Source organism: Triticum aestivum, chromosome 4D, assembly GCF_018294505.1.
Source record: "Triticum aestivum cultivar Chinese Spring chromosome 4D, IWGSC CS RefSeq v2.1, whole genome shotgun sequence".
Classification (NCBI taxonomy): Eukaryota; Viridiplantae; Streptophyta; class Magnoliopsida; order Poales; family Poaceae; genus Triticum; species Triticum aestivum.
The window spans coordinates 508,060,355-508,075,097 of NC_057805.1; the positions used below are offsets into that span (position 1 = coordinate 508,060,355).

At 46.7% G+C, this 14,743-nt stretch overlaps 1 protein-coding gene across 1 annotated transcript; it reads left to right on the top strand.

Moving 5' to 3' along the window:
• Nucleotides 1-11,345: 11,345 nt before the first annotated feature.
• LOC123099124 (cation transporter HKT8) lies at nt 11,346-13,618 on the top strand. Its single transcript, XM_044521268.1, has 3 exons — nt 11,346-12,497; nt 12,859-13,089; nt 13,265-13,618. The coding sequence occupies exons 1-3, from the start codon at nt 11,377-11,379 to the stop codon at nt 13,461-13,463; spliced, it is 1,551 nt and encodes a 516-aa protein (XP_044377203.1). The 5' UTR covers nt 11,346-11,376; the 3' UTR covers nt 13,464-13,618.
• The last annotated feature ends 1,125 nt before the right edge of the window (nt 13,619-14,743 follow it).

Consider the following 14,743-nt stretch of genomic DNA (forward strand, 5'->3'; position numbering starts at 1 on the left):
CCTAACTAGAACCCCGCACTGAGCAGCAAAAGCATCCTTTGTCCGGAGGGGTTCAATCGGTTGGCCGTCGCGCGCGATTGCTGTGATCTCAAACCTTTCATCCGAGCGCAACTTTCTCTTCGGGCCTCGTCTCTTTACCGCAGTTGTGCTCGATCCGGAGGGCTAGAAAAAAGAAGAAAGACGAGTGTTAATTAATATGTGTACATACCAAAACAATGAATGCATCAATTAGCTAGTCAGCACAGGCTTAACTAATATATTTACCTGGCCGGACTCTGTTCGGTCACCGGAGCCGTCACCACGGGCTCCTTCTTGCACCAGCATTGGGTCACCGGAGCCATCATAATCATGTCTTTCCTCCTCCACTCTTCGATCACCGCAGCCTGCTTCTTCACCCTGTTCTTCCAGACCATCATTGTCGTTAAGATACGACAAGATATCACCTCCGGCTAAGATTATGTCCCCCAACACCTCTTCTGCTTGCTCATCTCGTCCGTGCTCCATTGTTTCTGCAAATATTACAACATGGCAATTATTACACAAACATGACAGCAGGTGGATATATTAGTGCAAACGTAGACCTAGCTTATTCCGGGTTTGGGGTGGCCTAGGCAACGCTTCAAGGGTAGGGGCGCGGCGGGAGGGGGTAGGAGACCGACATCTTTTTTTCTAGGGTTTGGGTGTCCTCGAGAGTTTTGGTCGAGCGAGAGGGCCGGGGGGTGCTCCCGTGGTATAAGTTATCACGGTCGAGAGGGGGTATACATATCGACCGTCCATCATGTCGAAGTTATCTGGGAGGGAGTTATATATATCGACAACGACGACATACATACACGGGGAAATAATGTTATCGGGGAGGGGGTATATATCGACCCCCCCCCCCACGTGTTGAAGTTATCGGGAGGGGGTTTTATATCGACAACGACGACATACATACACGGGAAAATAGTGTTATCGAGGAGGGGGTATATCGACCCCCCCTCGTGTTGAAGTTATCCCCCCTCGTGTTGAAGTTATCGGGAGGGGGTAATATCGACAACGACAACATACATACACGGGAAAATAATGTTATCGGGGAGGGGGTATAGCGACCCCCCCCCACGTGTTGAAGTTATCAGGAGGGGGTTATATCGACAACGACGACATATATACATGGGAAAATAATGTTATCGGGGAGGGGGTATATCGACGCCCCCTCGTGTTGAAGTTATCCCCCCTCGTGTTGAAGTTATCGGGAGGGGTATATATCGATGACGACGGACCTGATAAAACATAAGAAAACGAGGAAGAAATAAAAAGAGGAGAGAAGAAGAAAGGAATAGAGGAGTGGATTGAAGAAAAAAAAAGAAGAAAAAAAAAAGAGGAGAAGAAGAAAGGAATAGAGGAGAAGATTTTCTATTTTTTCTTCTTCTCCTCTATTCCTTTCTTCTTCTCTTCTTCTTTTTCTTCTTTTTTCCTCTTCTTATTTATTTCTCCTCTTCTTCTTTCTTTCCTCTTCTTATTTTCTTCTTTCCTATCCTTCCTTTTCTTCTTCTTCCCTTCCTAGCTAGATATATAAAACTTTTCTAAAATTAAAACCTTTCTAAAATTGTAACTTTTGCATATATAAAACTTTTCCATGTGGATCATCATTTCTCATATATATCGAATATATATCCATTGTCATATATAAAAACTTTCTATATATGAACAAAAAACTTTCTATGAACAAAAAAACATTTTTGACATATATATTCATACATTTTGAACATCTACATACATACAAAAGTTTTTTTGTTCACATATACATTATAGCCACATACACATATACATCACATATGAACAAAAAAATTAAACTAATAAAAATAAAAAAACATATAGCCACATATGAAAAAAACATATAGCCACATACATACACATATACATTATATATATATATGATCAAAAAACAATTAACTAATAAAAAACAGAGCCAGGGCGGCGGGTCTCACAGCGGGGGCGGCTAGGACGATGGCGACGGCGGGGGCGGCGAGGGCGCCGGCACGCGGGGGCGGGACGGGGCGGGGGCGGCGAGGGCAGCGGCGAGCACCCGCGGGCCGGGCAGGGGGCTCGGGGCGCGAGGCGGCGCGCGCGAGCAGGGGAGCACGAGGCGGGGCGGCGCGTGGGGGCAGGGCGACGGCGACGAGCACCGGGCGGCGACCCGTCGAGGCAAGGGCGCGGGGCGACGGCGACGAGGAGCGGGCGGCGACGGCGAGCACGGGCAGCCTGGCGGCGTCGGGGGCAACTGGCGAGGTATCTCGAAAATTTCCTAAGTGTGGACTTATATAGCAAAGCCTTTAGTCCCGGTTCGTGGCACCAACCGGGACTAAAGGTGGGCATTAGTCCCGGTTGGTGCCACCAACCGGGACCAAAGGCCCCTTTTCAGCAGCCCAAAGGGCGGGAAGCGGCGGCCTTTGGTCCCGGTTGGTGGCACCAACCGGGACTAAAGGGGGGGCATTGGTCCCGGTTGGTGGCCACCAACCGGGACCAAAGGCCTTGCGCTGCCCGCGGCCAAAAGTTTAGTCCCACCTCGCTAGTTGAGAGGGGCTCGGAGTGGTTTATAAGCCCCACTGCGGCTGCCCTCTCGAGCTCCTCTCAAATGCAGGCTTACGGGCCTAATGTCACACTGTGCTGTCTGTTGTCCTATTGGGCCTTCTGCGGGCCTGAATCCTGGCCCAGGTTGGGTTTCTAGTCGTATTCAGGCCGTGGTGGCCCAATAGGTGGCAGTCTTTTAAAAAAAATCCAGTTTTTTGGTTCTGTTTTTTGCATTATTTATTTTCTTTTGTTTTTTGCTTTATTTTTTAATTCTTTTTGCTTTTAGGTCAGCAAAATTATAAACTGTCTGTTAGTGCCATTAGTTTTAGAAAACATATAAACTTTCTATTAGTGCCATTAGTTCTTTATGAAAATTCTTTTTGCTGTATTTAGTTTTTTTGTTTTCTTTTTTGCTATATTTATTTTGTTTTGTTTCTACTTACAACAAAAAACTTATTTATTTTATTTTATTTTGTTTCTAATTACTTATTTATTTTACTTTATGATAATTCTTTCTGCTATTAAAGTTTCTATCAAAAAAAGTTCTTTATGAAAATTCTTTTTGCTTTTAATGATTAAAAATAAAAAAGAGGCGCAATGCGCGTTGATTTGCTTCAAGCCTTTCGGAATAGTGTAGACTGCACTGCACATAGCTCGATGCAGTCTACCTTATTCCTCAAGGCTTGAAGCTAAGCAACGTGAGCATTGCGCCTCTTCTTCATCGTCTCTGCACTCAGGGCTTATAAACCGCTCCTAGTGCCTCTCAGCTAGCGAGGTGGGACTAAAAAACTGCTTAGCTAGTAAGAAACTCTAGTACCGGTTCGTGCCACGAACAGGTACTAAAGGTGCTCGTGGGGCCACAGCCTCATTAGTACCGGTTCGTGGCACCAACAGGGACCAAAGGGTGGAATTGGTCCCGGTTCGTGCCACCAACCGGGACCAATGGCCTTGCACAGCGGCGTGGTGGTGAGTTTAGTCCCACCTCGCTAGCTAAGAGAGAGCCGCACCTGTTTATAAGGTGCGGTGCGCCTGAGCTGTCGAGCTCCTCTCTAAAGCAGGCTTACGGGCCTAACCTCTCTGCACTCAGGGCTTATAAAGCATTTCAAATGAACTCTGAAAAGGTTGAAAGTTGGCATGGTATCATCATTTCATCCACATAGCATGTGCAAGAAAGTTGAGAGGGTTACGGCAAAAACTAGATGCACTTCTTGTACAAAACGGACAATGGTATCATACTCGTCTATTACAAAGTTGGCATGGTATCATCATAATAGTTGCGGGAGAAAGTCTTCACTTTTTCTTCGCTTGTGTCATTTGCTTATTGCGCCGTAACCATGGATAATCTTCATCGTTTATCAGGATGCTTGGGTCAGCCTTGACTTTGAAGGGAGGAATTTCATGAAACTTTTCATAATCTTCAGACATGTCTGTCTTGCCCTCCACTCCCACAATGTCCCTTTTTCCTGAAAGAACTATGTGCCGCTTTGGCTCATCGTATGATGTATTCGCTTCCTTATCTTTTCTTTTCCTCGGTCTGGTAGACATGTCCTTCACATAGATAACCTGTGCCACATCATTGGCTAGGACGAACGGTTCGTCAGTGTACCCAAGATTGTTCAGATCCACTGTTGTCATTCCGTACTGTGGGTCTACCTGTACCCCGCCTCCTGACAGATTGACCCATTTGCACTTAAACAAAGGGACCTTAAAATCATGTCCGTAGTCAAGTTCCCATATGTCCATTATGTAACCATAATATGTGTCCTTTCCCCTCTCGGTTGCTGCATCAAAGCGGACACCGCTGTTTTGGTTGGTGCTCTTTTGATCTTGGGCGATCGTGTAAAATGTATTCCCATTTATCTCGTATCCTTTGTAAGTCAATACAGTCGAAGATGGTCCCCTGGACAACGAGTACAACTCATCACAAACAGTGGTGTCACCTCTGAGACGTGTTTCCAACCAACTGCTGAAAGTCCTGATGTGTTCACATGTAATCCAGTCGTCACACTGCTCCGGGTGTTTGGAGCGCAGACTGTTCTTGTGTTCATCGACATACGGGGTCACCAAGGTAGAGTTCTGTAGAACTGTGTAGTGTGCTTCAGACCAAGAATATCCGTCCCTGCATATTATTGAGTCCCCCCCTCCAAGCGTGCCTTTTCCAGTCAGTCTCCCCTCATACCGCGATTTAGGGAGACCTATCTTCTTAAGGCCAGGAATGAAGTCAACACAAAACCCAATGACATCCTCTGTTTGATGGCCCATGGAGATGCTTCCTTCTGGCCTAGCGCGGTTACGGACATATTTCTTTAGGACTCCCATGAACCTCTCAAAGGGGAACATATTGTGTAGAAATACGGGCCCCAGAATGACAATCTCGTCGACTAGATGAACTAGGACGTGCGTCATGATATTGAAGAAGGATGGTGGGAACACCAGCTCGAAACTGACAAGACATTGCGCCACATCACTCCTTAGCCTTGGTATGATTTCTGGATCGATCACCTTCTGAGAGATTGCATTGAGGAATGCACATAGCTTCACAATGGCTAATCGGACGTTTTCCGGTAGAAGCCCCCTCAATGCAACCGGAAGCAGTTGCGTCATAATCACGTGGCAGTCATGAGACTTTAGGTTCTGGAACTTTTTCTCTGGCATATTTATTATTCCCTTTATATTCGACGAGAAGCCAGTCGGGACCTTCATACTGAGCAGGCATTCAAAGAAGATTTCTTTCTCTTCTTTCGTAAGAGCGTAGCTGGCAGGACCTTCATACTGCTTCGGAGGCATGCCGTCTTTTTCGTGCAAACGTTGCAGGTCCTCCCGTGCCTCAGGTGTATCTTTTGTCTTCCCATACACGCCCAAGAAGCCTAGCAGGTTCACGCAAAGGTTCTTCGTCACGTGCATCACGTCGATTGAAGAGCGGACCTCTAGCTCTTTCCAGTAGGGTAGGTCCCAAAATATAGATTTCTTCTTCCACATGGGTGCGTGTCCCTCAGCGTCATTCGGAACAGCTAGTCCGCCGGGACCCTTTCCAAAGATTACGTGTAAATCATTGACCATAGCAAGTACGTGATCACCGGTACGCATGGCGGGCTTCTTCCGGTGATCTGCCTCGCCTTTGAAATGCTTGCCTTTCTTTCGACATTGATGGTTGGTCGGAAGAAATCGACGATGGCCCAGGTACACATTCTTCCTGCTTTTGTCCAGGTATATACTTTCAGTGTCATCTAAACAGTGCGTGCATGCGTGGTATCCCTTGTTTGTCTGTCCTGAAAGGTTACTGAGAGCGGGCCAATCGTTGATGGTTACAAACAGCAACGCGTGCAGGTTAAATTCCTCCTGTTTGTGCTCATCCCACGTACGTACACCGTTTCCATTCCACAGCTGTAAAAGTTCTTCAACTAATGGCCTTAGGTACACATCAATGTCGTTGCCGGGTTGCTTAGGGCCTTGGATGAGAACTGGCATCATAATGAACTTCCGCTTCATGCACATCCAAGGAGGAAGGTTATACATACATAGAGTCACGGGCCAGGTGCTGTGATTGCTGCTCTGCTCCCCGAAAGGATTAATGCCATCCGCGCTTAAACCAAACCATACGTTCCTTGGGTCAGCTGCAAACTCAGCCCAGTACTTTCTCTCGATTTTTCTCCACTGCGACCCGTCAGCGGGTGCTCTCAACTTCCCGTCTTTCTTACGGTCCTCACTGTGCCATCGCATCAACTTGGCATGCTCTTCGTTTCTGAACAGACGTTTCAACCGTGGTATTATAGGAGCATACCACATCACCTTCGCAGGAACCCTCTTCCTGGGGGGCTCGCCGTCAACATCACCAGGGTCATCTCGTCTGATCTTATACCGCAATGCACCGCATACCGGGCATGCGTTCAGATCCTTGTACGCACCGCGGTAGAGGATGCAGTCATTAGGGCATGCATGTATCTTCTGCACCTCCAATCCTAGAGGGCATACGACCTTCTTTGCTGCGTATGTACTGTCGGGCAATTCGTTATCCTTTGGAAGCTTCTTCTTCAATATTTTCAATAGCTTCTCAAATCCTTTGTCAGGCACAGCATTCTCTGCCTTCCACTGCAGCAATTCCAGTACGGTACCGAGCTTTGTGTTGCCATCTTCGCAATTGGGGTACAACCCTTTTTTGTGATCCTCTAACATGCGATCGAACTTCAGCTTCTCCTTTTGACTTTCGCATTGCGTCCTTGCATCGACTATGACCCGGCGGAGATCATCATCATCGGGCACTGGTTCCTCTTGATCTTCAGCAGCTTCCCCCCTTGCAGCATCATTGGGCACATCGTCTGGTTCCTCTTGATCTTCAGCAGCTTCCCCCGTTGCAGCATCACCGTATTCAGGGGGCACATAGTTGTCATCGTCCTCTTCTTCTTCGCCGTCTTCCATCATAACCCCCATTTCTCCGTGCCTCGTCCAAACATTATAGTGTGGCATGAAACCCTTGTAAAGCAGGTGGGCGTGAAGGATTTTCCGGTCAGAGTAAGACTTCGTATTCCCACATATAGGGCATGGACAACACATAAAACCATTCTGCTTGTTTGCCTCAGCCACTTCGAGAAAATCATGCACGCCCTTAATGTACTCGGAGGTGTGTCTGTCACCGTACATCCATTGCCGGTTCATCTGCGTGCATTATATATAATTAAGTGTGTCAAAAACCATTACAGAACATCATGAATAGATAATTAAGTGACCAAATTAATAGAAGTTCATCATCACATTAGAACCAAAGTACATACATAGTTCTCATCTAACAACATATATATAGCTCTCCAGAGCATCTAATTAATTAAACCATACATTGAAACTATGTAAAACATTTCAATGCGAAAACAAATGCGATCATAATCGCAACCAAGGTAACAATTGATCCAACGGCATAATGATACCAAGCCTCGGTATGAATGGCATATTTTCTAATCTTTCTAATCTTCAAGCGCATTGCATCCATCTTGATCTTGTGATCATCGACGACATCCGCAACATGCAACTCCAATATCATCTTCTCCTCCTCAATTTTTTTTATTTTTTCCTTCAAGTAATTGTTTTCTTCTTCAACTAAATTTAACCTCTCGACAATAGGGTCGGTTAGAATTTCCGGTTCAACCACCTCCTAGATAAATAAAATCTATGTCACGCTGGTCGGTATATTTGTCATAAACAATAAATGAATCAAATAGTTATAAAAAGATAATATATACCACATCCGAATCATAGACAGGACGAGGGCCGACGGGGGCGGATACCAAAACCATCGCACTATGTAATAAGAAGGAATAAAATAGTAAGAAAATTAGACAAGTATCTATCTAAAGTAAGAATTTTTTTCTTTCAAAAAGAAGATAAGAACAAGAGGCTCACCACGGTGGTGCCGGCGACGAGATCGGCGCGGGCGGTCGACGGCGGTGAAGACGGGAATGGGACGTGACGGGCCGCTAAACCTAGACAAATCTCGAGGAAAATGGAGCTTTGAGGTCGAGCTTCGAGAGGACAAAGCTTAACTAGTGTGGCTCGGGCATTTCATCGAACACCTCATGTGCATAGGAGGTGAGCTAGAGCACCACAAAGCCCTCCCCTCGCCGGCCAGAGAAAAACAGAGCACTGGAGTGCTCTGCTCGCGGGCGAGGAGTATATATAGGCACCTCATTGGTCCCGGTTCGTGGCATGAACCGGTACTAAATCCGGGCCTTCTGTCCCGGTTCATGCCAAGAACCGGGACCAATGGTTGTGGGCCAGGAGCGAGGACCATTAGTCCCGGTTCGTGGCTCGAACCGGGACAAATGGTTCCATACGAACCGGGACCAATGCCCACGAGGCCCCGGCCGCCCCCCTGGGCTCACAAACCGGGACGAATGCCCCCATGGGTCCCGGTTCGTGACTGAACTGGGACTAATGGGCTTGCCATGCCCGAACGAAAGCCCTGTTTTCTACTAGTGCCTGTAGGGCATTTTTCTCTACATGTAGTAAAAGAAAAATATTTGAAGCATGATTACCAGTAGGCCTTCGTCTAGCAGAATGCCATGTCGATATATCCACTGTAAACATGTGTATTCTGTTAAGCATTGTATTCTTACCATCGTTTGCAGAACTTGTGTTTAACCTGAATATTTTGTTGTAGTGATCTCGATTTTCTTTTACTACAGTTAGTGTGAGAATTCTTGTGCACTACTAGTGAATAGTGTTGGGTTATTAATTCAACACGTATAAATTTTAGTTTGTGGCACATGGCCGTTGTAAACATATAATCTTTGCCGTCGCAATAGGATATCCCCACGAAATCTCGTCCAGCGCGAAAACTATAGCCATGGACCGCCCCCGTTGCGACATGTTATCGCCACAAGTTTTTGGCTGTTGTGACGTGTTATTGCCGCGAATTTTCTTTTGTGATACTTCGATTCCAGTTAGGCCTTCCTCGGATAGGGTTGAGAGTGCACTAGTGTTATCCGTTGCTGGTTTGACAATCAATAAAAACTTAAACAATATGTCACAGTGGTTCGACAAGACCCGGGCTAGTGCATGAGTTGCTCAGCCCACTCTCTAGCTAGATTTGATATCGTGATTAATTAGAGAAAACCCGAGTCCAGCATTAGGCCCTCAGTTAGTTCCATGTCACAATTTTTGGAACCACTTTGGTTACCCAATCCTGCAGGTCTCATTTCCTTTCCCTCGGCCCAGCTTTTCGTTGCTAGATTGTGGCCAAGATTCAATTCACGGTTTACAAAGAAAGCATGCGACTAAGACAGGTTGCCGATTTTGGCAGTGTGGAGTGTGCACTGCGTGGAATGCAATAATTTACATCATGTGACATGTGTACCCGCGGCCAAATCCACATGTCCGACTTGTCAATTGCTGATTAACCAGATATATCTATCCAGTTAAATTATTACTAATTTGTTTTGCTGAGGCGTGTATCGGGACACGGATCGATACAACATTTTTCTTTCCATGCACTTTATTCTTCTTTCTGAAACGCAATAAGCAAATGTTAGTGCGTTACTAGATTTGAAGGGATAAATACTCGTGTGCGTGTCACTAAACTTGGCGGACATCCCTCCGACGTTTGATTAGCTACAAATGTCTCCATGGTTTACCAGGGACCACGGATCAACTAGCTCAGCCCGCATGGAATTGGCGACACCTTCCATGAGTTCGACAAGTGAGGTGGACAGTAAATATATCATGGTGTTTATATTGCCTTCGGATGACTCTCCACACCTTATCCCTCGTTTCTTAGCCACTAATTAAACATTATTAATGGACGCGTCTTCTTTTTCTCTCTCTTTTTGAGATGTTAATGGGACTCGCCTTTTGGAGAGATGTGAGTCACCTTTTCTCCTGGTGCTATCTATCGTCAATGCAACATAGCTATGCCTAGCTTAGCTAGTCTATGCATGTGTAAATTTAAGAATTATCTTGAAATGTTGCGTGTTATATGTTGGGAGGGACTGATGGCAATTAATTTAGCATATAATCAGATTGTCAATTCTTATTAACTTCATTTTCAAGTAAAGTACGTTCATTTGCACGCTTACAACTGTGTGATTGACTAGAGTAGAGTTCTACACACATAAAAATAACTATTGGTACAAACAAAGGAAAATCCCAGGTCATAATATTTCTAAAGTGAATCTATACTTGTTTATAAGAATGACCACAAATTTATACATGGAGTTCTAGGTTTATTCTACGCCAATTATCTTTAAATTTGATCAAATTTAATGAAACATATACCAACATTAAATTTTTCTGAACACAGTACAAACACAGATGCTCGCATACACTCAACCATAAGAATGCATGCACACACACACTCCTACTAAATGCACATCGCCGAAAGGCCTGAAATGAATGCAAGAAAATGCGACCACCAGTGTCAAGTCTAGAACTTGAACCCTGGTGGGTTATTTCCATCACAAGCAACCTAACCATTTGAGTTACCCTCAGCTCGCTATGCCAACATTAATTAACAATAGCAAACTTGTTTCACTATATTTATCATAATATAATTTCTAGATATATAGTCAAAATAATTTCAAATATTTATGAATGAAGGGAGCACCATGCTATGGTAATATAGATGCATTACTTTGGAGGAGCTAGTTGTAGGTAGCTCTAAACATGTATTTTCATAGTTTCTAATTTTTGGCATGTATTTTCTATCTTCTATGTGTATATCTTTTTCGGGATTCTGTATGTATATGTGTATATGTACTTTTCGTTGCACTTAGTACAACACAAGTCAGGTGGTTGCCCTGAGCTCCTTCTCTTCATGATGCCACGCTCACACCCTACGATACATATCCAACGGAGCGGGGCATCGCACCCGGTGGGCACCAACTGACTCTTGTTCGTTACCGGTGATACGGACGTGGAACTTATCACTCACCCGCAAAAAAAAAAGTTATCACTCGATTCCATTGTTTCTTCCACAAGTCTGCTCTCTTGTAGGAGTACCTAATTTTCGTCATATGATATGCCTCGCAAAAAAGATATGCCTCCCACGAGCTCCCATTGTGCGCTAGCTTTTGCGATTAGATTCAGTAATTAAGACACTATAATGTCGTTGCAGGGAGTAAAGCAACATCAACGGACAAATTTTTACAGACCTCACGGGATGGGCTGTCGTAGGCAGATCTATTTGGAAAAAGAAATTCAGAGATTTTCTTTGTAGTCCGTCCGTTTGTCTAGCATTTTTGCGTCACACCCCCTTTTTTTGGTGTATAAATAATCCATTAGTCTCTGATTGCCTCCAACAAAACAGGCCAAGAAGTCTCTACACAACTTACAGTAGAAATGGGTTCTTTGCATGTCTCCTCGAGTGCCACTCAACATAGCAAGCTTGAGAGGGCTTACCAACTCCTGGTTTTCCATGTGCACCCGTTCTGGCTCCAGCTCTTGTACTTTGTATCCATCTCCTTCTTCGGTTTGGTGATCCTCAAAGCCCTCCCCATGAAGACCAGCACGGTCCCGAGGCCCATGGATTTGGACCTGATCTTCACGTCGGTCTCGGCGACCACGGTGTCGAGCATGGTGGCCGTGGAGATGGAGTCCTTCTCCAACCCCCAGCTCCTACTCCTGACCCTCCTCATGCTCCTCGGCGGCGAGGTGTTCACGAGCATGCTTGGCCTGCACTTCACCTACGTCAAGTCCAAGAAGAAAGAAGCACAAGCACCCCACGACCATGACGATGGTGACAAAGGCAAACCAGCACCATCATCTAGCCTAGAGCTCGCTGTTACCACCGGCATGGATGACGTCGATCGTGTGGAGCAAGGGTTTAAGGACCAGCCCCGTTACGATCGCGCCTTCCTCACCAGGTTGCTTCTGTTCATAGTGCTGGGCTATCACGTGGTGGTGCACCTCGCCGGCTACTCCTTGATGCTGGTCTACCTGAGCGTGGTCTCCGGCGCGAGGGCTGTGCTCACCGGCAAGGGGATCAGCCTGCACACCTTCTCCGTCTTCACCGTCGTCTCGACGTTCGCCAACTGCGGCTTCGTCCCGAACAACGAAGGGATGATCGCCTTCCGGTCCTTCCCGGGCCTCCTGCTCCTAGTCATGCCGCACGTCCTCCTCGGCAACACACTCTTCCCCGTCTTCCTCAGGCTGGCCATCTGGGCTCTCCGGAGAGTCACCAGGAGGCCCGAGCTCGGTGAGCTGAGGAGCATCGGCTACGACCACCTGCTGACGAGCCGGCACACGTGGTTCTTGGCTTTCACCGTGGCGGCGTTCGTGCTAGCGCAGCTGTCGCTCTTCTGCGCCATGGAGTGGGGCTCCAACGGGCTGCGCGGGCTCACCGCCGTGCAGAAGCTCGTTGCGGGACTGTTCATGTCGGTCAACTCCAGGCACACCGGTGAGATGGTGGTGGACCTTTCCACCGTGTCGTCGGCCCTCGTGGTGCTCTATGTGGTCATGATGTGAGTACTTCCTCAAGTCCATTTTACTCCGCATATAAAGTTTGTCTGAAGTCGAACTTTATAAAATTTAACTAATTTTGTAAAAGAAACATCACCATTCACACAGTACGAAATCATACCATTAGATGCGTCATGAATTAAATTTTCATATCATATATTTTTAGTTTTGCAGATGTTGATATTTTTTCATATAAATATGTGGTTAAACTTTCTGAACTTTTTTCCCTCCACTCCATATACATTTTATATACAGAGTGAAAATGACCGGAGGGAGTACGTTACATACCTCCACTCGATCGATTCAGATAGTGATAACCATAAACTCTCTCATATCATGCTCGTGCCTATACACTACGAACAGGTACCTACCACCTTACACTACATTTCTACCAGTGGAAGACGACAGTGACCAACAAGTGGGAGCAGATCAGCGCGACCAGAAAAGGATAACAAGCATGTGGCGGAAGCTGCTCATGTCGCCGCTCTCGTGCTTGGCCATCTTCATCGCCGTGGTGTGCATCACGGAGCGGCGGCAGATCTCCGATGACCCCCTCAACTTCAACGTCCTCAACATCACCGTCGAGGTTATCAGGTAATCCACTACTTAACAAAACGTATAAGCACATGATCAATTGCAATATTCTTACCATGCATGATCGATACCATTATACACAAAACCTTACTTACCCAAATTGCAAATTCAATCAGCATACATATAGCTATTGCGACCACTATAACGTGTGGCATTGTGTGAACTGTGCTTGCAGTGCGTACGGAAACGTGGGGTTCAGCACCGGGTACAGCTGTGGCCGGCAGGTGACGCCCGACGGCGGCTGCAGGGACACGTGGGTTGGCTTCTCTGGGAAGTGGAGTTGGCAAGGGAAGCTGGCTCTCATTGCTGTCATGTTCTACGGCAGGCTCAAGAAGTTCAGCATGCATGGTGGCGAGGCATGGAGGATAGTATAACCTAGTAGCAGACTGCATATTTCTCAATGATCTCTCTTCAGACAGAGACTAGCTACATCTCGCTCTAGCCTAAAACCATCTGAACATATTTCCATTATGCCGAGTACCTCAATCACTGCATGCATATCAATATAATGAAACAAAAGTCATCCAAATTGAATGTGCCTTACAGTCGCAGTACCAGAAACCCTATGATCATTCCCCATAATCCATCGGTCGATGCTACATTTTGTGTTAAAAAAAATGCCCTTTATCGAAAAATAATCCATCGGTCGATATGTGACTGAACAACAAAGAATATGCTACTCCAAGAATAAGTCTGTCCGTCATCATCAACACAGAGGAATTAATTTGGTTTCTCAACGTGCCCTGTCATATCTTGCCCCGGGCAAAATACAACATCACTCCTTGCTTTCTCAATCAGTATGATTGCTAGACCGGAACAAGGCTTGGAACGAAGGGAATTGCGTCAAAGCCAATAAGATTCTCGCGCGTGCATTCAACAAGTATTTCTTTGATAGGGTCGTGAAACTTCAAGTCCATGATAGACTTGGCACCCTTGAGAACACATTGTGGTCTGCTGTAGAACGAGAGACGATACGGTTTGACTCGGAAAACGATCTCCTCATCAAATATGCCGACGAGATGAAGAGACCGGTAAGTGCGAAAGAAAGGAACATCGGTGAGAATGTAACGCCGGTCCCATTTCGCTGGCAGATTGTTGTTGCCAAGTTCACCGCACATCCACATCTCCATTGTCCCGTAGCCATGCTCTAGCCGAGGCACGCACACGCACAACTCCCCGTGAACCTCGGTTAAGCTGGTGGATGCATACACAAGCCTCGGGCTCCAACAAGGAGGTGGCGGCATAATGCTGGATAACTCGTCCTCTAAGCAAAAGCGGCGGAAACCGGGGGCGTCCCGGTGAATCTCTTCCCCGACGGTCCAAATCAGAGAGCCCTTGAAGAAGGTGGCGGTTCGCCCTGGCTTGACGGGGTACAACGGTCGCGCCGCGGTCTCTCGCCAGCAGTGCTGTCCTCCGAGAGTGAAGACCTCCATCCTACGGCCGAGCTCTGGAGCCGGAGGTGCCGACGGTGGAAGTCGTCGTCGTTGTCGATGGTGTCACGCCATGCCTTGCAGACGAACCTTAACCGCAGCAGCGACGCGACGGGTAGCCGGGGCAGGACCAGTGACACGATGACCTCGTGCGGCACGTATGGCATCGCTGTCTCCATCATGATCGCCGCCAAGCTCATCGATCGTCCGCGTGCCGGCGGCGG

Bases quoted from the DNA above. Each gene is read 5' to 3' on its own strand.
- LOC123099124 (XM_044521268.1), top strand. From the start codon at position 11,377: ATGGGTTCTTTGCATGTCTCCTCGAGTGCCACTCAACATAGCAAGCTT. The intron at 12,498-12,858 runs GTGAGTACTTCC...CACTACGAACAG, and splicing joins GTGCTCTATGTGGTCATGAT to GTACCTACCACCTTACACTA. The intron at 13,090-13,264 runs GTAATCCACTAC...CTGTGCTTGCAG, and splicing joins ATCACCGTCGAGGTTATCAG to TGCGTACGGAAACGTGGGGT.